This window comes from Malaclemys terrapin, chromosome 13 (genome assembly GCF_027887155.1).
Source record: "Malaclemys terrapin pileata isolate rMalTer1 chromosome 13, rMalTer1.hap1, whole genome shotgun sequence".
NCBI classification, from domain to species: Eukaryota; Metazoa; Chordata; order Testudines; family Emydidae; genus Malaclemys; species Malaclemys terrapin.
The window spans coordinates 21,652,469-21,677,710 of record NC_071517.1 but is presented as its reverse complement, the minus strand read 5'-3'; the positions used below and the strand labels follow the sequence as shown (position 1 = coordinate 21,677,710).

General features: G+C 44.6%; 1 protein-coding gene across 4 annotated transcripts in view; it reads left to right on the top strand.

The window, feature by feature from the left end:
• TEKT3 (tektin 3) overlaps positions 1–14,631 on the top strand; it is a 37,913-nt gene extending 23,282 nt beyond the window's left edge. For all 4 annotated transcript variants that reach the window (XM_054046674.1, XM_054046673.1, XM_054046672.1 and 1 more), the window contains exons 4-8: positions 5,295–5,365; positions 6,505–6,648; positions 8,397–8,619; positions 10,347–10,501; positions 13,622–14,631. In XM_054046674.1, the coding sequence (XP_053902649.1) occupies positions 5,295–5,365; positions 6,505–6,648; positions 8,397–8,619; positions 10,347–10,501; positions 13,622–13,838 (810 nt within the window). In that variant the 3' untranslated portion in view covers positions 13,839–14,631. The remainder of the gene's footprint in view (positions 1–5,294; positions 5,366–6,504; positions 6,649–8,396; positions 8,620–10,346; positions 10,502–13,621) is intronic.
• The last annotated feature ends 10,611 nt before the right edge of the window (positions 14,632–25,242 follow it).

Here is a 25,242-nt window from a genome sequence, read left to right as displayed (position 1 = left end):
TTTCCATAAAAAAATTATGGAGTGCAACATCACAAGTTCCTGTTGTAACCCACTTACTCCAGTACTTGAAGATTTTCATCTTTGGGGTTGAAATCTTCCAGGGCTGGTCTCTATCTGCAAATGGAACTTCTTTAGAAAGCTTGTGCATTTGTCCCCCACTATCCATTAAATAAAGAAGCTCACAAGAGGCCAGGACCCAGCATGAACAGAAGTCTGTCTGACACAGGAAAAGTGGGTAATTGGCTTCTGGAGAGACATATGAGGTAGCTGCACCATGGCATACTTGTAGGAGGTCCAATGTAGTGTAGTTATAGCCATGTCAGTCTTAAGATATTAGAGAGAGACAAGGTGGGTGAGGTAGTATCTTTTATTGAACCAACTTCTGTTGTCTCTCTCACCAACAGAAGTTATATAAGATATTACCTCAGCCCCCTTGTCTCTCTATAGAGAAGTCCTGTTATCGGCAGGATTTTCAGAAAGAGCTTAGAGTTGGCCAAACTTTACTCTCATTGAAGTCAATTGGAGGTTTGCTATTGTCTTCATTTAGGCCAGTGCTGAATTCTGTGGAAAATTCCAACCTAAGGGTGAACTCTTGTCCCCATTGAAATCAGTGGGAGTTTTGCCGTTGGCTTCAGTGGGGACAGGATTTCACCCTAAAGTTCCAATTCAACTGCCATTATTAACATAAGTGGAAAAACTCCCATTGACATCAGTGTAAGCTGGACCAGCCTAGTGACTGAGAGTCCATTTTCATAGTGTTTCCAGCTCCTGCCAATCCACACAGAGCACAAACCCCAGGTATGTTTTTGTAGACCATGCAATATTGGCCAAACCACTTGGTCGCTTGTTCCTCGGTGAATGTCAACTTATATAGGCAAATAGCACACAGCCATACTGTTTCTGGGGAACGCTTTCATCATAAGGAAACAACATATTCCTAACAGAAAGAGTCACATTGAAAATTTAACCACTGAATAGCTGTGTCCCCTTATTATAGTGCATCAGAATTGGGAAGTAGCTATTTAAATAGTTTGTGAGTCCTCTAGCGGTGCTCTCTGTGTTTCATGTTTCAGAAGCCATCAGCACCCTGCCAGAGCAGCAGTGTATGTGTACAGCTAGGCTTTGTATGTTGATGGATGTTTATTAAACATGGTTATGTGCACCCCACTGTGCCTGTATGGTTCCTTTATATTATATTTGTGGTGTAAAAATCAAACAACACTACAATTGCAATGAAGGTAGAATCCTAATCCAAAAGTTCAGTGAAATAGGGAGTGATTGCAGAGGCCTCATGAAACTGCAGCCACAGGTACTGCAAGTGAACTGCTCATTGAGAGAATTTTTTTCCTCATGAGTCAGGTCCCCAAAAGTCATGAGCTTGTATTAAAAAAAAAAAATATCGAGGTTCAGTTCTTTTTATTATCTTCTGAGTTTTGAGGCTTGCGGAGCAGTTGGCTCATGTTTTCCAGCTTTCCTCCACTACCATGAGGGGTCAGAACTCAAAAAACTATGAAATTTTAGATTCAAACCTAATCACCTGCCTCTAGGAGCTGGGGCTTTCAGAAACATAGCAAATATCGCAAGCCTCCTGCAAAATCACAAGAGTTGGCAACACAGGCCCTTCTTCTCCTTTCATTGGGTTAAAAGCAATAGCATAAGATAGAAAGATTTTCTATTGTTTGTATTGCAGTAGCACTTAGGAGTCCTAGTACAGGACCCCATTGTGCTAGGTGCTGTACAAACACCGAACAACAAGATGGTCCCTGCCCCAAGGGGTTTACAATCGAAGTATAAGCCAAGTGAGACAGATTGGGAGTACAATGAAACAAGGAGATTTCTATCAATCAAAGTTAGAAAAATCCAGCCGTGTGCTATGGATCCAGAATAAAAGGGTTACTCCTGACAGAATTCTGCGCTCCCAATTCATATGGCCCGCATATTACTGTTCTGAGCAGCCTCAGAGACGCAAATCACTGCCAGGGGGAGAGGGGCTGGGGGTGCGTGCCTGCAGGGGAGACGTTGATCACCGTCAGGGGGCGGGGCTGGCCAACAAGCGAGAGCGACTCTTTCCTCTCACTTGCTACTGAGGCTCGTGGAGTGGAGGTAGGTCTTTTTTTATGCACAAAGAAGGCTCTGTCCCCAAGGCAGAAATGTAGCAGTCTTCCTACTAGTTAATTGATCTCATTCTCTGAGGCAGAAATGTAGCAGCCTGCCTGCCTAGTAACATGTCTATAACTTCTTGAGAATCGAAAAAAAACTTAATTAAATATTAGTACCATGTTACTGAAAGTTTTGTTTTTAAATTAAAGAAAATAGCTTTTGTTAAAAAACAATAACACATTTTGTTAATGTTGCTGTTGATGGTTAACTGATCTCATTCCCTGAGGCAGAAATATAGCAGCCTGCCTGCATAATCACATTGTTAATGTTCCTATGGTTAGTTAACTGTTCCCATTCTCTGTCAATTCCATCAGGAGCATAAAACCTGTAAAAGTTTTAAGGCCCCGACATTGCCAGAGTGATGTAAAGCCTTATAAATGACAGTACGGAAATCAGCTAGGAAGATCTATGTGCTCTCACTTTTTTCCTGTGCCAAAGTGGCACAATGGGGTTCGATTACAGCTCAGGATTTATTTTACTTGCCCATTTTAAAAAAAAGACGTTGAGGGCAAATAAAACATTTTCTAAGCAGTCAATAAAATGTCAGGACAATCAGAACCAAGCACTTCCCAAAGTATCTAGCCCGGTCCAGGACAATGATTAGCAAAACAGTATGACTTTCATGTGTGAAAGTCTGAGCAATTTAAAATGACATTCTACTTTTTTTTTTCTGCTTGGTGTTCTGTAATGTAATTTAAATGAAAATCCAGGATTATAACTGGAATGCAGGGTATTAGTTACCAAGGGTTTGTAACTTAACTTTCATGTGTTTAGGAAATGCTGAATAGTTACTGTGACTTTTTTCTGTGTTGTAGTTTAAATAACTTACCAAAACAATTGAAACTGGTGTGACTATATTGCATTATTTTGAGAAATAAAATTTATAGAATTTTTAATATTTTGGTGCAGAATCCCCCCAGGAGTAATATGTGATTTATCTCTGGACAATAGGCAGGGGTGAAAGTAACTTAAAGGACTTACTGGTACGCCGGAATTCTGAGCAGGGGGCGTGGCCTCAACTGGAAGCGGCCTGGCCTTGACCGGAAGAGGCGGGGCCTTTAAATACCTGGGCCCTTTAAATCACCCCCAGTGCTACCACCTGCAGAAGTGTCTAGGAGCCCTGGGGCTCACAGGTAATTTAAAGGGCCCGAGGCTCCGGACGCCGCTACCGCAGCAGAGCCCCTGGCCCTTTAAATCACCACCGGAGCCCTGCCGCCGCTACCCCAGGGCTCCGGCAGCGGAGCTCGGGCGGCGCTTTAAAGGGCCCGGGGCTCCCCGCAGCGGCTGGGGTCCCAGGCCCTTTAAATCACCACCAGAGCCCTGTCGCCGCTATCCCAGGGCTCCAGCAGCGGGACTCGGGAGGTGATTTAAAGGGCCCATGGTTCCAGCCACTGCAGGGAGTCCTGGGCCCTTTAAATTGCCAGCCTGGGGAAGCCGGTCCGGTCCGGCACGGTGTACTGGCTCTTGCCGGTACGCTGTAATGGCTTACTTTCACCCCTGACAATAGGAGGAGAAGGCATTCTGGGAGCTAATAAGCCAGATTCTCAGCTGGTGTATGTGGAGGTAGCTCAATTGCTTGACATGGGAGCAAACTAGATTTACACCAGCTAAGTATCTGTCTCTATACTTGGGACTCCACATTGATGTCTGCATGGGAAAAATGTTTTGCAATCCAGTTTTCAGGCAGTGAAAGCTAATGCTAATGCCATAACTCTTGTACTACTGGCTGTGTGACTTCAAAGAAAATATCTTCCTGATTTCTGACTATGAATAGCTATGTATCATTGTGGCATGTTCAGCTGGAAACATGGGAGCATGCTTCTTCTGTCATCGTAGAATTAGCTATCCCTGCCATACGGCAGGGAGGTACATAATAAATGCCATGCACCCAAGTACAATGATGAAAATTAGATCAGTTGCCAGAGATAGCAAGTAGAGTACAGTGGTTGGAAATCCATGGGACTAATGTGAAATTCGAACCTCAGTGTGTAGAGGATAATCAGGTGAACGGTCAGCCTGAGTAAACTCATGTAGATTAAAAGGGGAAGCATTGGGAGACATTCTGTCTAGGCCTTGCCTTCATCAGGGTATGCTCAGGACTAGCTGGCAGGATGCTGAACCTAACTTGTCAACACTGACAGCAAAGCCGTGCTCAGCATCATGTTAGCTAGTTTGACTCCTCACAGTCATGTTTTAACACAACTGTAACAAAGACAAACTCACCAGGAGACTGATGCTGGTCAGAGCTCCTCAGTTATGCTGGTGGGGGTAACTGCAACACCCCATGAGGAGTGCAACATATTGGCTTGTACACAGTGGGGGATGGAGCCATGGTTCCATCTACTCCCTTCCCCTCTTTGCACTTATCTACCCCCTTTTCAGTGAATTGTCTCCTGACTGGGGACAACTTAGTAGTAGCCCTTATGCAGGCCCCACAAATATGTGTGGGGGGGGAGCACCTTATTCCTTCCTCCACCTTACCTGTCGCATATGGATTAGCCACAATCCAAATACATAAGGAACATCTGCAAAGTCCTTTAAGATCCTCAGCTGGAAGGCGCTATATCCATGCAGAGTGTGTGTTTCATTGTGTGTGAACAAAAACATTTCATGTAGGGCTCGACTGTGAAACAACAACCTGACCTCGATCAGGGGCAGTGCATAGCTCGGGGTTTAGGCACGCAGCAGTAACCCTGTGCTGTGTGCCTGCTACTCCTTATACCCCAAGTGAGCATGCAGGAAGTGTGGAAGGAGTAAGCTTGCTCCAGCGTGGCAGGAATTTGTTACTGGGCGCAAGCAGTGACTGCCTAAATTCACACTGCATGTCAGTGGCAGAGCCAAAAATAGGACTCAAGTTACTTCCTCATCACTGTGCACATATCGTGCTGGCTCAGCTGCACTGCCCAGAGTATGGGAGGGATGAAGCCAAGGCTTTACTTACTCCTTCCACACTTCCTGCATGCTCACTTGGGGTATAAGGAGTAGCAGGCACACAGCACAGGGTTACTGTTGCGTGCTTAAACCCCAAGTTCAAGGAGGCCACATAGGAGCATGAGGGTGGGTCTCGGAATGAAAGTTACCGGAATTCATAAGCAAGGACATTGATGGAATTTTGATTTTTGTCAATTGACCAGGAAGTTGACGTCATCAAGTCGTGTCAGGAGAGGATGAAACGCCACCTGGATAAGGCGATAGCCCAGCTTGCGTAAGGAAGAGTTTCACCTCAACTTTTCTTAGTAGCATTATATTCCAATTTCTAATGTAAACACCTCAGCAAATCCCCTCCCCCCTCAAAAATACAGCTTAGGGGGAGAAATGTCTCGCACACTTAACAGTTGCTTTGCTCTTGTTTAAATTTGTTCTAATTGTTGAACAAGTTGGTGTAGACCCAAAGAATACGATGCAGTGTTGTTTTTTTAATAAGAGTAGCTTCACTTAGAGAGATACTCCACCATGGGTGAGAAATATTTGCTGTGGACTCAGGGCACGATTTCCAAAAGAGCTCGTTCACCCAAAGTGCTGAGCTCTCTTGGAAATCTGGCCATTTGTTTTGGTGCGTAAATGGAAGCCGCACTCTTTAGACAATCTGGCCTGAAATGCCCTTCTAAAGGGATACATGAAACAGGCCAGGGATATTTTGGAGCTACCAGATCATTCCTTCATTTATTACATTCTGTTGCAGGAAGTATCATCATCTAATGACTAAAGAACTTTACTAGGAGTCAAGGGACTTGGTTCTTACTCCTTGCTCTACCATTGAGTTGCTCTGTGATCTTATGCCTCATTTTCCTCATCGAAGATAGGGATAGCACTTATCTCTCTCAGGGGGGTCTCGTGCAACTTGAATTGATCCATGTTTGTATGGTGCTTAGGGATGCACAGATGAAAGGTGCTATAAAAGTGGAAGGTGTCATTATATCCCCTTCTCACAGGCATGTTCTTCTTGTTTGGGTCATTCAGAAATAGTAAACTCTTCCCATTTCCTTTGAATTATATTTTTATGCTAAGTAAATGCTAGCAATTTTGTGCTTGACGTCAGCTGGGCTGATGGGATAAGTAAAGGTACCTCTGAACCGCTCTTCTGTTTCCCCTCCAGTTCTTGGGCTAGCTGGGAATTGAACTGGCCTCTGGTGTTAAGTACTTGTAGGGTTACTCCATGGATTTGTCCATTAGGGTCTGTTACATCAGCTCTGCCCCCTCATCATCTCTCGGACCCGCTAGAGCAGCTTTAAGTCTCCTTTGCCTTGTTGGAGTAGTGCAGAAGAGGACTGCCCAGAACTGGAGATCTGGCCTGTTATGCTCATTATTATTTACTCTGCAATAATGGTTTTTCTCATGTTACAGATCCGACAGGGCAGCCCAGCACGAGCTGGAGAAAGACCTTAGTGATAAGCAAGCAGCTCACCGGATCGATGATAAGTGTCACCATCTAAGGAACACTTCTGATGGCATCAGTTACTACAGAGGAGTGGAGCGGGTTGATGCTATGTAAGTACATCTTGAGAATTATGTTCAAGCTGTTTGGGACACAGGACTGGATAGAAACTACTGAGATGGTTCTCGCAGGAGAGGTCAGCTTTCCCTTTATTATGGGCTGCTACATGCCCTCCTCCAACCCACACAGACCACAGCCACGTGTCATTTTAGCGCACGTTTTAACAATCAGTGGAAACTGTACAGTCTCTTAAGTGTATAATGACTCTGAGTGCACTGTAACCAAAAGATTACAGTGTGGGCAGGATATAAGCCTTCCTGTATGATAAAGAAGGGAGACTGCGGGTTTGAGCACGGGAGAGGTAGAACGGACGCAGGAGGCGGAAGAAGAAAGGAAGAGTAAAGTTCATGTAAAGCCTAATTTGAGACACTCAGGCTGAGATTTCCAAAGCTGCCTCAGTGATTTAGAAACTCAACTGAGTAAAATTAATGAGATTGTGTCCAAATCCCTTGGGCGGCTTTGAAAAAAATCTCAGGCTTAATTTAAAGTGACATCATTGGGTTTAACATGCATGTATTAGCTATTGGTCTGTGATGCAGTTGTTAAACTTCACATTTATTTTTATATATATTTTACATCGATATAAGTCAGCATTGATGTACAGCCCACTAAATCTGAATTGCAACCTTCACTTAGACAACGACTGTTGGTTCTGATTGCTTTCTAAAGAAGACCTGGTAATGGGCATAATATAAACAAAATGGGAACGGAGTGAAAGAAAGAGCATTGATCTTGAGATACAGTTCTGCTCTTCATTAGAACAGTAAATGAATGAGGATATAAATCAGTACGTGGATGGTTGTACCGTAGCTGGCAGAAGGCTAAAGGAGTAAATTAATGTTCACTTGTACATGTGTACTTCATGGGCTGGAATAGATTTTTTTTTTTAATCTTTAAATGTCAATTAATTACCTCCCTACTGGGACCAGAGGAATTTGGATGAGCAGCAGAATAACAACCAAAATGAATGAAGCTCGAAGCTGATCAAATTCACAGAAGGTGGATGAGATGTGCAGCAGGCTGGCATGTCTGAAATGGGGCTTACCTGGGATTTAAGGGTTGCATCGGCCTTGTTCTGGCCCTTTGCACAAGGATGGATTTCACTTTGAATAAATAGGAATGACTAGGAAGAACTACATGTACTATTATTCAGTGAGAAGTTGCTATAAATCTTACCGGTTGGAGTGAGTTGATTGTAACTTGTGTCCCCTGGAGCTTGAACATACTCAAACTGTTTAGAAATACACCTCTACCCCGATATAAAGTGGCCCGATATAACACGAATTCGGATATAACACAGTAAAGCAGTGCTCCGGGGGGGCGGGGCTGCGTGCTCCGGCGGATCAAAGCAAGTTCGATATAACGCGGTTTCACCTATAACGCAATAAGATTTTTTGGCTTCCGAGGACAGCGTTATATCGGGGTAGAGGTGTATGTGGTTTTATTAAAATCTTAAACATGATCCAAAAGTCACCATTTAAGACTATGTATGTGGAGCCTGCATAAAATGTCAGAGCTGTCTTCATGAATACGGCAGACTTTATATTTGTCTGAATGATGAAGATCAGCGTTACTGAATGAACTGTATCCGGATAGTCTACTTTTTATGCGGCAGAGTCAGGATCACAGATTCCAGCAAGGATAATTTTAATCCAACTTCCTCCCTAATAGAATATGCAGTTGCCTGTAGTCAGCCTTAGCTACATTATGCTATTGCATGCCTCTGGTTTTGTTTTCCCAGGATCTCTGTGCCAGAGACCTGGGCCAAGTTTACAGATGATAATATTCTACGCTCCCAGAGCGAACGAGCTGCCTCCTCCAAACTGAGGGATGATATTGAAAACTTGCTGGTTGTGACTGCAAATGAGATGTGGAACCAGTTCAACAGAGTGAACGTCGCGTTCACTAATCGCATCTCTGAGACAGCGGATGCCAAAAATAAGATCCAGACACATCTGGCTAAGGTAATCATAGAACAGTAGGGCTGGAAGGGACTTTAAGAAGTCCTCTAAACCATCCCCTCTGTGTTGAGAGAGAATTAAGTAGACCTACACCATCCCTGACAGGTGTTATTCTAACCTGTTCTTTAAAAACTCTTGATGGCAGGGATTCCACAACCTCCCTAGTAACCTGTTCCAGTGCTTAACTACCTATATAGTCAGTGCTGTTTTCCTAATATCTAACCTAAATCTGAACTTTCTAGGTTTTCCTCAAGGTTGTTGCTTATAAATCAGAGCCACAGATTAGATTCTTTAACTTCACAATAGAGCTGGTCAAAAAATGGGGGTGGGTGGGGGTGGGAATGTAGAATGTATTTATTTGTTGCCATTTTGTTTTGGTTGAACTACTGCTTATACCAGGTGTGAAAAAGCAGAAGGGACCAAAATCTATTCTTGTGTGAAAATCTGTCAATAAGGCTACACAGATGTAACTGTCAGCAGGAATTGGCCCGTGTTCACATTCCCTTCTCGAATCACATTCCATGCTTACCCAACATTTTCCAATTGGGAAAGAAGTTAGTTTGAGTTGGGGCAGAAAAATGAGGACTAACTTCAGGTTTATTTAGCTTTAAGTTTTTGGAATGAAACTCAAAAGAAATCAAATGTGAGGTACTTTTATGATGGATTGAACTGTTAGAGAACCAGCAAATGGACAGAACCTGCCTTTAGCCTATTCAGCCAATCTTTCTATCATAGCCTGCTAAGAAGTGGATTTAAAATCCTTGAGGGAGAGGGGAGGGAAGAAACCTACAACACTGTGTGTTGAGCTTCTTCCAGTGCTTTTGCAACCCCTTAAAATTACAAAGATGCGTTGGCCTGTGGAACTAGGCTGGAGCATAAGGAAAGAACTTGGTTGCATGTGCATCCCAGTTCAATACAGTATTGAACACAGTGCATCATAAATTGGAAGCCCCTCGAAGGTACTGTAAAAGTTAAAGTACTGATATCCAGAATGGGATGTTTTGTTTTGTTTTTCCTACAAATGTGTGAGAATCCGTTCCTTATACAGACGCTCCCTGGGTTATGCAAACCCGACTTACGGAAATCCGCACTTGAAGTTCTGTAATTTTTTTTTTTTTTTGCGTAGTTGTCAAAGATACATTCCCAACTTATGCAAAATTTGACTTACGCAAGGCGTTCCGGAATGGAACACCTTGTGTAAGTCGGGGAGCATTTGTACATGGGAGGGGCAATAGTTCTGGCTGGACAATGCCAGCTCAAACTACACCCACATCCCGTGGTAACCGGATTTTTAGTGTCCTGTCACCAGTGTTAACCGGATACTTTCTCTAAAGATAAGCCTTAAAAAAAAGATCCTCAACCTGTTGGCAGGAGTTCTACAGTTTTGTGTACACCTGATCTTGCTCCCATTCTGGCCATTAGCAGAAGAGCCAGTGACGTCAATGGGATTGGAGAGAGCCCAATATCAATGCCACCTTTGTAAATACTATTCTCGCGGCAATCCATTTTCCTCTCTTTCTCCTTGCTTGTGAATATGGATCAAAATGTAAACCTGTCAGCCAGCTGTAGTGTAAAATACAGAGGTTGTATTGGGTATAATGTTGGCTGCTTGTTGAATTTAGGATCTCCTGCTAAGTGAGGGAATTTTGAGGGGGCAAGAGAAAATACAAAACTATATTCTCTAAATAGCAACGTTCATTTGTGTATGGGTTGGTTTTGTTTAATCTTAGACGCTACAAGAAATCTTCCAAACAGAGATGACGATAGCAGCCATTCGAAAAGCCATCAGAGACAAAGGGCCACCATTAAAGGTGGCCCATACCCGCCTGGACGAGCGCACACGGCGGCCAAACGTGGAGCTGTGCCGGGATTCCACCCAGTTACGGTAAGTCAGGAGTTCAGGTTTACTGCTATATTTAAGGCAACATGATTCCATGCAGTGGTTGTTACAAGCCACGAGCCATTCCACCGATGTTTCAGTGCTGTCAGAGCACTGTAGCATTCACAGTTTTGCAAGATGACAAATAGAAGTTAATACAGCTCAATTTTTATGTTCTTACCCGAAACCTGACGTTACTAGTAAAGTCAATTGCAAGTGAGCTAATTTCCTAGGCTTTGTGTGGTGTGGTGCTAACCTCATGCAAACTTTGCACCTCCAAAGGAGAACATTAATGGTTTCCGTCCTTATAAGAGAGACACTAAAGAAGATTCTTGAGTGGCCATGTTGCTATTTTTAAGATACAGAGCATCCTTAACTCCCATTGACTTCAGCACTAGCTGAAGGCACTCAGTACTTGACAGGATAGGGCCTTCAATACTCAGTATTTTAAGCGTGGAAGTGTTTTGGCTGTTTCTTTTTCAAAACTAAACCTCCTCTTGCAAAGGAGTCCTGTGCCCAGAAGAGAGTTGGGGAGGGCATCTAGGGTCTTCCTCCTTTTGGAGTCTGTCTCCAAAGGTGCTGCTGGGGCCTGATCTGTCCTTTCAGCAGGAGGTTTGGCTATTACTTCCTCCCTGGCCTGTCTCTTTTCATTGATATTCCAGTTAAAGCTTTTTGGCTTCCACAGCCCAGTTCTTAATAGCAACCTCAGATGAAATGCTGACCCCATTGAAGTCAATGGGAGTTTTGCCATTTCACTTCACTAGGCCCAGAATTTCACCCCCAGTCTTGATTCAGCGGCTTTATCAGATATCTGACACGGGCAGGGCTGCACCCCCCTTGCAGCGGGGGCTCCACAGACTGCATTGTATTCCATATAACTGTACTCCAGTGAGTGTCTGCTCTGGTCAGTTACCACAGGAGAGCCGAGTCCATCCTGAGTTCTGTGCACAAAAACACCCTTCCTCGGTCCATCTGTGCAAGGATCATGCACAGTCTGGTCCTTCATGTAATAGTGCTGCTTAGACTTAACCAAAGAGCCTCCTTAATGCCTGACAATGTGAGTTAGAGAAATGCTGTTATCTCTACTGTACAAATGTAAAACAGAGTCCCAGAGAAACTAAGTGACTTGCTCAAGCTCACATAGTAAGCCTGTGACAGAGCAGGGAATATGTAAGCAGGGGAATGGTCCTGCTATTGTGGGGAACTTTCCTGGCTTCTGCACTACCCCGGTGAAATGGGCTAGCGAAAGGATCTGAGTCCTCGCTTCCACTTCCTTTACGCAGAGGCCTCCCTGCCCTCGAGGACTCCCCTTCCACTCTCCTGTCTGGCAGAGTCCTTGTAACCCCAACAAGGCTGGGCCCAGGATTCCTGGGGGGCTCAACCCCCAACCCTGCTGTGGTCACCTCGGACAGGGGCTAGGGTGTCCCCACTCCGGGGTGCTGTCTCTGCACTGGACACTTCCCTGATCCACTGATCATTACATACAATTTATTTAATCAGCAATTACTTTTAAAAAAGAATAAGGAAAAATGGGAAAGGTTAAAGGAAAACACATCACCCTGCTCTGTGGCAGGGAACATCACAAACAGTATCTCTGGAATGTCAGGCAGTTCACAGTCTGTTCCTTGTAGGTCCCAGGCCTTCTTCTCAGGCCCTGGCTGTGCTGCAGGGATGCAGTGGGTTGGACACTTGTTCTGGTGGTGGCCACACACCTCCGGGCTTTGGGTGGTGGGATCCTTTTTCCCAGTATCAGCCCCCCGTCAGGTTAAGATCCCCCTCCTAGTCTGGCCTGCAAGGACCCTTGGCTGGGGGTGTCTTTCTGCGCTGGGCCCTTTGCTCAGGATCCCCCCTTGGCTGGCCCCAGTTGCTTACCGCACCCGGCTCCAGACTGCTCCAGCTCCAGCCCCAGCTCCACTGTTCTAGCTCCGGCTCCACTATGCCTCAGCACTGACACTGCTGCTCTGACTCCAGCCCCCTGGGCTGCTTCTCTGGCTCTGTGGCTGCAGCCCTGCTCCCAGCTCAGGGTCTGCTCTCCCTGGGCACTGTGTCTCTGGCTCTGTGGCTGCAGCCCTGCTCCCAGCTCAGGGTCTGCTTTTCTGGCCCCTCTGAATCTGGCAGGGCTCTGCTCCCCAGCTCAGCTCGGACCTCTGCTTTCTCCTTAGCTCGGCCCCACTCTGTCTGACCCAGGCAATTCCAGCTCACACGGAGGACGGGACTCCGGCCTCCTGACTCCCTGATTAACCTGCCCGCCCTGTCAATCAGGCTGACCTGGACCATTGGCCTCTCTCCATTGTTCCTGGGGACTGTCAGTCTCAGGGTCCTGATTTCCCATTGACCCTTCCCCTTTCTTTTAGCATGGGGAATAAGCCAACCAAAGCACCCCCACTCAGTTTTAGTAAGGGGACAAGAGTCCCCTTACAAATAGAATGTGGGTCTCCCGAATCACAGACTAATACCCTAAATGCTAGATCGTCCCAACCCATCACACCACTCACCCAATACATCACAACACAGCCGGTGTGCTGAGATAACTCACAATAGTGCATCTTTGCAGTGAGTCAATGTAAAGATCTGCAAGACAATTGTAAACTCTATTTAGTCATTGTATCTAAAATTATTTCACCTGACTGTTCTCTTGGCATCCTGAATGTCTTTATTCATCCATCATTCATATTCTGCTCTTTAATTTTTAAATTCTGCTGTTTTTCACTCTTTACACTGTGTGTGTGTGTGTGTGTGTGTGTGTGTGTGTGTGTGTGTGCGCGCACACGCGTGCAAGCAAGGAAAAACCCAGAAAACAAAATGAGAACAGGAAACCACAGCTTTCCATCACTTTTCTAAACAGCACTGTCTGTTGCATGAGTTGTTTCCATGTATCACTAGAGTTTGAGAGCAGTTTGTTTGTTAAAACCCCCCCACTGAAGGCAAAAGGATTTCTGCCATTGTCTTCAGTGGGATCCAGCCTTAAGTCAGAAACATGCATGTAATACATTCAGAATGTAACCAAGATGGTATTTAACGGCACCAAAAGCCCTGTAAATAATGCCTTGCCAGGAACATGCCAAGTTATGGGACTATTTCCCTCTCAGAATCTACTAACGCTGTTTTTTTGTTGTTGTCTTCTAGCCTGGTTAATGAAGTCCATGAAATCGATGACACCATCCAGAACCTTCAGCAGAGGTTGAGGGACGCAGAGGACACCTTGCAGATGTTAGTCCACACCAAATCTAATCTGGAGCATGACCTGGCTGTCAAAGCCAACTCCCTGTTCATTGATCAGGAGAAGTGCATGGGGATGCGTAAGACCTTCCCCAACACTCTGAGGCTGGTGGGGTATGCATAGGCCAATATAGCCCTGAAGCTGCTCCTGCACTGATTAATGAAAGCACATATGGAGGGGGTTTCCTTGGTGGTACTACGGTGTTTTAATAATATGGGGTTATATTTTCATGTATTACAGGATGCACTAATAGGAATTAAATTATCACTTTCTGTGTGAGACTGTGTGTTGGGAGACTCCCCCCACCCCACCCCATTGGTGGCTCTACTTATTCATAGAATGTGCAGAAACTATCTGAAAGGAAAAAGAACAGGAGTACTTGTGGCGCCTTAGAGACTAACAAATTTATTAGAGCATAAGCTTTCGTGGACTACAGCCCACTTCTTCGGATGCATATATGCTCTAATAAATTTGTTAGTCTCTAAGGTGCCACAAGTACTCCTGTTCTTTTTGCGGATACAGACTAACACGGCTGCTACTCTGAAACCTATCTGAAAGGGTGCTATTTGACACTGAGAGAAATACCACTCCATAGTGGGAATTATTCCTGTCGTCTCAACCTGTAATTTTAGAAATCTAAAATTGCAGAGTCTCTCGCCTTTGTTTCTCGCTAGTGGGGAAAAAAAGCAGAAGTAAAACTAAAAATACTCGGCAATTAGAGTAATTAGCTGTTGATATTGATGATGTATTTTTAGGCATGCAGCAGGATAAACAAAAATTATTGTGACAGGTTTCAGAGGGGTAGCCGTGTTAGTCTGTATCAGTAAAAACAATGAGGAGTCTTTGTGGCACCTTAGAGACTAACAAATTTATCCCACAAAAGCTTATGCCCAAATAAATTTGTTTTTACAAATTATTGTGAATCCTAGGAACCTTCCCAATGTGTACCATTCATCTACTCGAGTAACCGGACTTTACAAAACTATCTTCCCTGTCTAGAATTCTATATAATCCGGCTTACATAGGTGAGATATCCTCAAGCACCTATAATTAGGGTCACTGGGTTTTGCAGCTCTGAAGAGTGCTATCATATGCACAATAGTAGGCACTTTACGAGTGTAGGGTAACATTTTCAAAAGGTCCTAAGTGACTTAGGAGCCAATTTCCTTTGACTTTCAATGAGACTTGGGATCCTAAGGATTTTCCCAAGATTTTCAAAGGCATTTATGCATTTAAAGACGCTAAGAGGTGCCTAGTGAGATTTTGAAAAGCACCTAAGAATGTTAGGCACCAAACTCTCATTGAAATCAATTATTTAAATAGGTATTAAGCACTTATGTTCTTTTGACAATCCCAGTAGGCTCCTGTCTACCTCTTTTGAGGCCTAAATACCTTTAAAAATCTAATCCTATGTGCCTAAATCACTTTGAAAATGGTACTGAGGCTCCTAAATCACGTAGATGCTTTTGAAAATGTTTCCCAAGGTTCCTATCTGAAATAATGACATTATATTTGCTTTTAAGTCACCTGATAATGCATCAAGTTTTCCTTTAAACTGTCAAAAATAAAATAAAATTAAAATAAAAGCATTTAAATTAAAACCAGGAATCAGACAAAAAATATGGTCCAAATTCAGGCACAATGCCCATTGAAATCAACAGCCCGGATACACGTCCCATAGTGATGTAAATCTGGAGTGATTCCACGGACATCAACAGTTACACTGGTGTAAGCAAGAGAGGAGTCAGGTGAAATTGAGCAAATGGGTGTGTGGGTTGGAGGGCTGGACTTGGCCTTGTGATATTTTATTGAATTTCTTATACTCTATTTTTTAAAGAAAAATGTGAATTTCATTGGGGCTGATCCTGATCTTATTCCAGCTTTATATTTGGTGCAACTCTTTTCACTCCTGATTTATGCCAGTGTATAAAGTAAATCCACTCACATCTTTAGAACACAATCTTGTTCCCATTGAAGTCTCTGGAAGAATTCTCGTGAACTTTAATGGGATACATCTGGGCCCATTGTTCCAGTTTGCAATTGAGTATCTCACCCTTATATGCTAGAGAAGAGCAGAAGAATTGGCAGAGTCTGAAATAAGGCACAAAAGGAAATATTCAAATTTTAAACCTCAGAAGATCTTGTAACCTTCCTCCGCTGTCAAGAACAAAACAATGAAGTGCATAGTTTCATAAAGGTCTTAGCCAGATAAAGGTTTCATCTGCCAGATGCAATGAAATACAAAGATAATAGAGTCTTGCTAACCAGCACACACTAAAACTTGTACAGAAAAGGCAGTACTCTCACGCTTCTCTGCAAAGCTTTAATAGTGAGTGCTGTAGTGAGGTCTCCCAGTACTTACCCTTCAGCATAGTACTTTTACAAAGTGTACTACGGAACATTTGCTGGTGTACTTTGGAGCTTCATCACACATGATTAAAATTCAACACATCAAATAAATGAGCAAAACGCATTGGCCTGCTAAACCTAGGGTTGTGAGTTCAATCCTTGAGGGGGCCATTTAGGGATCTGGGGCAAAAATCTGTCTGGGGATTGGTCCTGCTTTGAGCAGGGGGTTGGATTAGATGACCTCCTGAGGTCCCTTCCAACCCTGGTATTCTATGAAAACGCTTTAGGTGATGCATTTATTGCTTGCATACCTGCTAATTTACAAGATTCACTAACTTGCAGTGAAAATCCTGGTTATTAGTGGGGGTGAGCAAGGTTTGTATGGATGGCTTTCTTTACAGCACCTTATCATTAGACATGGAGTATTTATCAGTTCCTCATTACCATATTATCTGGCACCTCACAATCTTTTATGTGTCTATCCTCCAAACACCCTGGTGTGGCAGGGAAGTGCCATTATCCCTACAGTACAGATGGGAAACTTAGGCACAGATCCTCAAAGGTATTTGGGCACCTAACCTTGAAAGTAATGGGAGTTAGGAGCCTCAACACCTTTGGGAATCTGGGCCTAAGTAACATGCCCAAGGTCATACAGGGAGTCTGGAGCAGAGCAGAGAATTAAACCCAGATCTCTGAAGTCCTAGGCTAGTGCCTGAACCATGGGATGCAGTGCTATATGTGTCACTTAATGGTAGCTTCGTAAGGTATTTTATTCATTTTAACCACGTGACCCTGATGAACTATCAGAACAGAGCTAAGTGCTATCAAAGCATTTTTATGCTTATTATTAAGACTATCACGAGAAACTGAGCATCAACAGAAAATCACCCCATCTCATTCTATTTATTCAACCTGTTCAAGTTACTGTGGACACATCTTCCCATGCGATGGCTTGTGGATGCCTTCCTATGGCTCATTGCTTCTGTTGTCATTGCCTACCTCTGTAATTCAATTCATTTTTGAAAGCTCGGGGTTAGTAATTTAGGTCTGGATTTTCAAAGAAGAGGAAAGCAGTTAGGCACCCAAATCTTACTAAAATCCAGTGGGAGTTGTGTGTCTAAGTCACTTAGATTGCTTTGAAAATTCTGACTTCAAAATTCTGCTCTTCTCCCAATCAGAGTTTCTGGCTCTGCGTGAGGGCATCTTTGGAGGGGGACATTCTGTGCTAACGTCCTCCAGTGGTTTCCTTCTCAGTGGCAACAGCACAGATAAACCCAGACAGTGCTACCAATGTTTGTGGTTCTCTAGACCAGTGTTTCTCAATGACCAGTCCATGAGATCTTCTTGACATAGTTTAGGAAGGCAGCAAGCCGGTCCCTGGTATCAAAAAGTTGAGAAACACTGCTCTAGACTATGGAGATAGTTTGTAGCTTGTGAGCCTCGCACTGTTCCCCGAGCAGGGTCCCAGAGCTCAAATCTGTGGCAGGATCCCATCCCATAACCTCTGCATCTTGGCAGGTTCTCCCTTCATAACAGAAAACAGGAAGTAATTGTTCTTGATGACCTTTTGCACCAGGACTTTGGTCTCATGCAGACTAAAAATAGGATTCCTCCCCTTTATTTGTAACTTGGAGCTTCAGGGCTGAGTCTTTTGGAGACAGCAGCTTCCTTTTAAGAACATGGCATCTTAGGAACCAGAAGAGGCTGTCTAGCCTAACATGCCTGCCCTTTCTCGGTTTATTGTACTCCCACCTTCTTGCTGTGTCACCAGACGCCTGACTCCCCTCCTGATCCAGAAATAAATCTATGGACATGCTGACCTCATTTAGACTTTTAGCTTCTATGAACTCCCCTGGTTACCAGTTATGTGCTGTGTCCATATGTTCCTTTGTAGTAAGTTGTTCTGCCAGCATTTCCTTACCTCAGACTTTCCAAAGTGTCTAGTGATTTTTGCTATCCTGATCCGTAGGCACCCAACTCAAAACATTATATTGGAGCCTGATATTCGGAAAGTACTGAGTGTCTTCTCCTGAGAATCAGGCCCCTCCCTCTAAGGTGTCTTAAACCGGGCACCCAAAAATAGAGGCACCTGTAGCCACATTTGAAAATTTTAGCAGGGCTGTCCTTAGGATTTATGGGGCCCTATGCAGTATTATTAAACTGGTGCCCATATGCCTGATGGCAGCCCGGGCTCGCATGTGTATAAGGGTGGTCTTTTGAAGGATTTATTTAAAAAACTATATGTCTGAAGATCCCAGCATTTAAGGCTAAAGATGAATACTCAGATTGTGAATCTAAAAATCTATGCAAGGGTTTTTAGAGATGTGATTTTATAATCTTCAGCAACACACTAATTAAATATTTTTAAAGCAAATTTTAAACTAAGGTCCTGTAGAGTAACATGTTCTGGGTAAATATTACAGTAATGCACAACTGTTTTTGTCAGTAAATTCTGAAACTGACAGTATATACCTGGGGGTTGGCAAATGCCTGTTAAATGGTTTCATTACCACTTGAATGGCTCTTTAACGATTTTAATGTTGTGCTAATAGGGCTGGCAGGCTGGAAGGTTTTTTCACTTTTAAGTACTAGATCCATTTCCGAGGAAGACTCACCAGGCTGCAGCAGCCAGCTGTGGGAGCCTGCAGGAAGGGTCAGAACAGGGATAGGAAGAGGCAGGAGGGTAGACACTAAAACCCAGTGGTGCCCCAAGTTTTCAGGTGCCCTATGCAGCTGCGTATGCTGCGTATGCCTAAGGATGGCCCTGAATTTTAGCACGTATTCCTAAATTCCTTGGGCAAAGTCCTGACCCCAATGAGGTCAGAGGGAGTTTTGCCCCCCCACCCCTCCCCACACCCATCAGCTTTATCAGTCTTTCAGATTTTTGAAACGTTCTGTTACATCATCTCAAAGACTGGTCTTTTCCAATTAGCCAAAAGCCTTTAAACTCTTCCTGTAATTTATGAGATTTTAAATGCAGTGTCACAGTTAACTGGCCGTAAATGTCTTCTCTCTGTCCTACCCTTTCAATACACTTTGGACTCTGTGGTTCTTTGCTTTAGTCTTAACTGGAGGAATTTCAGTTGCAGCCTCTTTAATTTCTTTCTCAAATATTTTCCAACTTTCTAAAGCAGATTTCCCAGACATTATAGAATTCCCTATTTCCTTAGGGTATTTCATATTCTCTCCAAGCCAACTTTCCGCAAGTCAGAAACGCTCATTTTGTTTCCTCTGGCACTTGCCATCTTCTAAAAATCCCATAATACTGTGGTCACCATATCCCAAATGCTCCTCAACTTCAGTCTTGTTTCTTTTACATGATATGGCCTATGCAGATCCCCAGACATACCCTGCCACAAGACTCATGCTTGTGGCTCTTCAGAGGAATATATTTGGGGTGAAATTCCCCTGTTTGGAGGGTTTATGTAGACTTCAGTGATGCATTTGTCTCACCATGGTGGCTGTGCACAGATGACCTTCACCTTCACAGAACAATCTAGTGGTGAGTAAGCTTTGTTTATTAGATTTATCTCATTTCTTAAGATTAAGTTCCCAATAGCTCTATGTATATATGTGAATATTATTCTGTGCATGTAATTATGAGTGTACTTCTGACCCACCTATAGCTATCTTATACAAATAAATTATATATATATATATAAACTTTATCTCTTCTAAAATCACTAAAATTATATATATATATATATATATATATATATATATATATATATATATATATATATATAATTTGTATAAGATAGCTATAGGTGGGTCAGAAGTACACTCATAATTACATGCACAGAATAATCACATATATACATAGAGCTATTGGGAACTTAATCTTAAGAAATGAGATAAATCTAATAAACAAAGCTTACATATATATATATATATATATATATAGTGATTTTAGAAGAGATAAAGATAAGGTCCACAACCTGTCTCCAAGGGTCGGTCCTGGGGCCGGTTTTGTTCAATATCTTCATTAATGATTTGGAGGATGGTGTGGACTGCACCCTCAGCAAGTTTGCAGATGACACTAAATTGGGAGGCATGGTAGATATGCTGGAGGGTAGGGATAGGATTCAGAGGGACCTAGACAAATTAGAGGATTGGGCCAAAAGAAACCTGATGAGGTTCAACAAGGACAAGTGCAGAGTCCTGCACTTAGGACGGAAGAATCACATGCACTGCTAGGGACTAGGCACTGAGTGGCTAGGCAGCAGTTCTGCAGAAAAGGACCTAGGGGTTACAGTGGACGAGAAGCTGGATATGAGTCAACAGTGTGCCCTTGTTGCCAAGAAGGCTAACAGCATTTTGGGCTGTATAAGTAGGGGCATTGCCAGCAGATCGAGGGCCGTGATTGTTCCCCTCTATTCGACATTGGTGAGGCCTCACCTGGAGAACTGTGTCCAGTTTGGGGCCCCACACTACAAGAAGGATGTGGAAAAATTGATAAGAGTCCAGAGGAGGGCAACAAAAATGATTAGGGGGCTGGAGCACATGGCTTATGAGGAGAGGCTGAGGGAACTGGGATTGTTTAGTCTGCAGAAGAGAAGAATGAGGGGGGATTTGATAGCTGCTTTCAACTACCTGAAAGGGGGTTTCAAAGAGGATGGATCTAGACTGTTCTCAATAGTACCAGATGACAGAACAAGGAGTAATGGTCTCAAGTTGCAGTGGGGGAGGTTTAAGTTGGATATTAGGAAAAACTTTTTCACTAGGAGGGTGGTGAAGCACTGGAATGGGTTACCTAGGGAGGTGGTGGAATCTCCTTCCTTAGAGGTTTTTAAGGTCAGGCTTGACAAAGCCCTGGCTGGGATGATTTAGTTGGGATTAGGTCCTGCTTTGAGCAGGGGGTTGGGCTAGATGACCTCCTGAGGTCCCTTCCAACCCTGATATTCTATGATTCTATGACTCCTGCCAGGTAGGACAGGGAGCAGCCTGATAAAAGCAGGGACTTGAGGGACTCTATTTTGGGGACTTTGAGTTTTGTTCTGACCTTTTACATTCATAAACTCAGACCCCTAGGACGGGTGTGTGCACACAGAGAAGCCTATGTGGAGGGGAAATGGAGGCAGAGTTCTGTAGATCCACCCCTGGCCATGAGGGTGCGCTTGGGAGGCAGTTGACCCTGTCACACATATCTTGGTTTTTGCGATCCCAATCCTCATGCCAAACTGTCTACATTGGTATCTATGGAGCAAACATATGCCATATGCCCTTTGGGTGCCACCATTTTAGAAGCCTTCCTCTTTCTGTTTAGTTTCCATGTTATCCTAACAGACATTTATCAAGCACGTTCTGTTTGCTGAAGGCATAAAGAATAGCCCTCCTAGAAGCTTATTCACATGATTGAAATATTTGGAAGCAGCTTGGTATCAAATCCCTAGAGCTATAAGGGAAATCACATGCTCAATAAATATTTCCAAAGCCCCGGTCTGTTTGGCTAAAGTGCATTTCCAAAAAGAGACAAAACTCTGCTGGAGGAATGTCTGCGGAATGGGCTCTTTGCTGTGCACATCCTCTTTATTTCCTTCTCCCTGGCTCTTTGCCAGCGAAAGCTTCCTCACCCTTGGGCCACTCTTCTCTCCTATTGGCGTTTCACATATTTCTCTCTTGCTTAAAAAGCTAGGTTTGGCTCCATTTTCAGAATCCCTGGAAAACAAGAGTTTATTCTCTCCCATTTACATGGACAGGAGTTCTGCTCACATAATCAACCCATCTGGGTGCTTTTATGGCCCTTATCGCAGAATGAATTGAGCTCCCTCTTAAGCGTAAATTGCGACAGACCTGTACTTAGGCCTGTAGGTCCATTGGAAATCCTTGTGGGTGCTGCTTAATGTGAGTGGGGGCATATTAGGCCCAAACTGTAGGGAACGTCCTGTACTAGCTGGGGGGGAAACAGCCAGGCATGTCCTCTAGCCCTAACTCCTATGGGCTATGGTTAAAGATGGACAGCATTTGTAATTCCAGGTGAGTTCAGCTCTCTCGCTGTGATGAAATTGGGGTGAGATCATGGCTGACTCTGCCCAGGTGCACAAAAGATCCTGGGGCGCCTTCCCTCTGGCCTAGCATTGCTGCACAGGGATGGGGTCACGCTCCCACGGCTTGCGTCTGGGACTTTTGAGGGTGCAAGTGGTGCTGTGAGAGCATGCACAGGGAGGGAAACAGACAACTGCAACCAGAACAGCGCCCCCCCTCGGCCACTGGGCAGAATTCTGCTGGTGCTTGACGGTTGGGATTCTCAAAATGCCTAAGGGACTTGGATGCTTGGGTCTCTTTGAAAATCAAGGGGAGTTGGGCACCAAATCCCTCTGGTGCTTGAAACATCTCGACCTGAGTTTTGTGGAAAATTGCTGCATTTCACAGGCCTTTTGCACTTGCATCCTGGTGCCAAAATTCCTGAAGAAATTTCACTTCTAACACACACACACACACACACACACACACACACACACACACACACACACATTGTGCAGGCAAAACCTTGCTGGATGCATACACACTTCCATTTAAACATACTATCGGAACCGAATCCAGGTGGTGAAATCCTAATGCCAATTAGAGTCAATAGCAAACCTCCCACTGACTTCATGGGATTTCACCCCAAGAGGCCACACATCAGCCCCATTCTGAGTACTTGATGATGCCTATTCCTCTTACAATTCACACTTCCAAAATCTGATGAGGCTGATGTAAGAGGAGCCCCCAGTTCTTTGTGCCCTAATAATTGTCACCCAGGATGCATCCCCTAAGCCTCCCCCCAACTTGTATTGAAAAGACTCCCTGAAAACTGCTCTTAGGAGTTGCTTATTTATTGCTTTCAAGAGGGAATCTTTGAATTGCCATTACGGCAGAAGAGCTGTAAACCAGAGCAGCTATATATATCACTACCTCTCAGGGTATGTCTACACTGCAATAAAAACACAGTGGCACTGAGGGCTTGGCTCTTGCGAGTTAGAGCGCATTAAAGCAGCCCCAGGCACACTAGCTCACTACCCATCCACACTGGCAAGGCACGTAGAGCGCTCTGACTCCACAGCTAGAGCACTCCTGGTACTCCACCTCCATGAGTGGAATAACGTTTGATGTGCCTTGGCTACAACACCCGGGCGTCAGCGTGAACAGGGTGTTGCATTACTGCGCGCTGAATGGCCTCCGGAAATGCCCCAGAATCCCCTTAAGTCAAGTGGCCACTCTTGTCATTGTTTTTTGAATCACTGCAGGAATGCGGATATGCCCTTTCAAAGCTCCGTTTCTGACAGCCGGCATGCTTCTCTGCTCCGAGACAGAGCAACCATTACTGTGGAATGCTGTGTGTGAGAGAGAGAGGCAGGGGGTGGGGAGGTCTGTGCTGTCTGAACTTACAAGACAGCATGCTGACATGCTCTCAGCCCCCCCCCAAACCCACTGTCTCTCCCCCCGCATACACACAACACACTCTCTGTCACACTCCACCCCCCCACATTTGAAAAGCATGTTGCAGTCACTTGCATGCTGGCATAGCTGCCCATAATGCACCGCTCCCAATGCCACTGCAAGTGCAGCAAATGTGGCCACACCAGTGCACTTGAAGCTGTCAGTGTGGACAGACTGCAGCGCTTTCCCTACTGCGTTCTCCGAAGGCTGTTTTAACTCAAAGTGCTCTACATCTGCAAGTGTAGCCATGCCCTGAGTCTCAGAGCCTGGCTCAATTGACTTGGGCTCACAGGGCTAAAAATTCCAGTGTAGTTGTTCGAGCTTGGGCTGGAGCCTTGGCTCTGAGACCCACCCCCCTTGCGGGGGGGGTCTATGCTGCCATTTTTAGCCCCACAGCCTGAGCCCCCTGAGACTGAGTCAGCTGATCCAAGCCGGCCGCAGGTGTGCCACAGCTCTTTCATTGCAGTGTAGACGTACCCTCAGTGACCAAGGCACCCTTGAATGCTGCCCCCTCTGACACTCTCCTGGCCTACAGAGAAACTCTGTGCTCTCTGCTGTTTTCTGTAAGTCAATCACTCTGCATGTCGCTGACTCCAAGAATGTAGGTGTTTTGTGTAACCAAGTGACTGCGCAGCCTTTGAAATAGACAAGCTGTCTTTGCCTGTCAGGAATGAGCAGTGTTTGAGTCCTACCCCCTAGACTGCAGATGCCTGTAATTTGGTTTGATGAAGCGCTTGAACTGAAGGGAGTGGGTTGAGAGAATATCGTTCCCTCTTGTTAAAGGTATATCAGAGATAGACAGATGGGTATGTATGGGGATGGATGGATAGATAGCAAGGAAGGAATATAGAGGCCACTTTGTGTTCTCCATTACCCCATGAGATTCTGCACGAACTCCATTGACTTTAATGGATTTCGTCCACTTTATAGCAGTGTAGTTGAGACGGGAATCTGTCGCTTGGGACCAGCTTCAGACATCTGTAGTCACTTCACAGAGCTCCTCATGCCTCAAGTAACAGTGCGGAAAGGCACTGGGTGACTCAAGGACTATCCGGTTCCATTAAGAAGGGTGTGTGTGGAAAAGAGGTGTGGAATCTGGATGTAAGTGATCATCACCCCACCTGGACGACTCCGCCAGACCCTGTGACTTGCTCAAACATTTTGTGTGATCACATGCTGCAGAGCCAGCAACAGGTGGTTTTGAACCACATTGTTTTAATTTTTTTAATGAAAACAGTCAACTGGGTGTTTAAAAAATATACATAGCAGCAAAACAACATCACCTTCTGAAAGAGGTTAGAAAAGGCCCCTTGTTAAGCAAATAATACCCAATAGGCCAGTCCTCAGCTGGGTGTAGATGCTCTGAAGTCAATGGAGCTGCACCAATTTCTGCCAGCTGAAGATCTGACCCTAACCCCCCCAGCAGCACTGTCTAGCAGCTTCCCTCTCCCTTCAGGCCTGGAAACATTTAGCCTGGCTGTTTTGCCAACCCCTTGAATGACAGCTTCCCGAAGGAGATCACTATTTATTGTTCTAGCATCCAGGGCTTTGATTAAGCCTTTAAACTGGGACGGAGGCCTCTCAGCCACTCCTTTCTATTTAATCTCCAGCACCCCCTAAATAGCCCCTGCGTGCTGGGCTGTGTTCTGGGAAGGAGATAAAGATAGGAGCTGTCTCTTTAAATACTAGAGGCTGTGCTCTCTCAGGCCACCGTGACATATCTGGGCGTTGGACTGGGGGATGAATAAACAGTGAA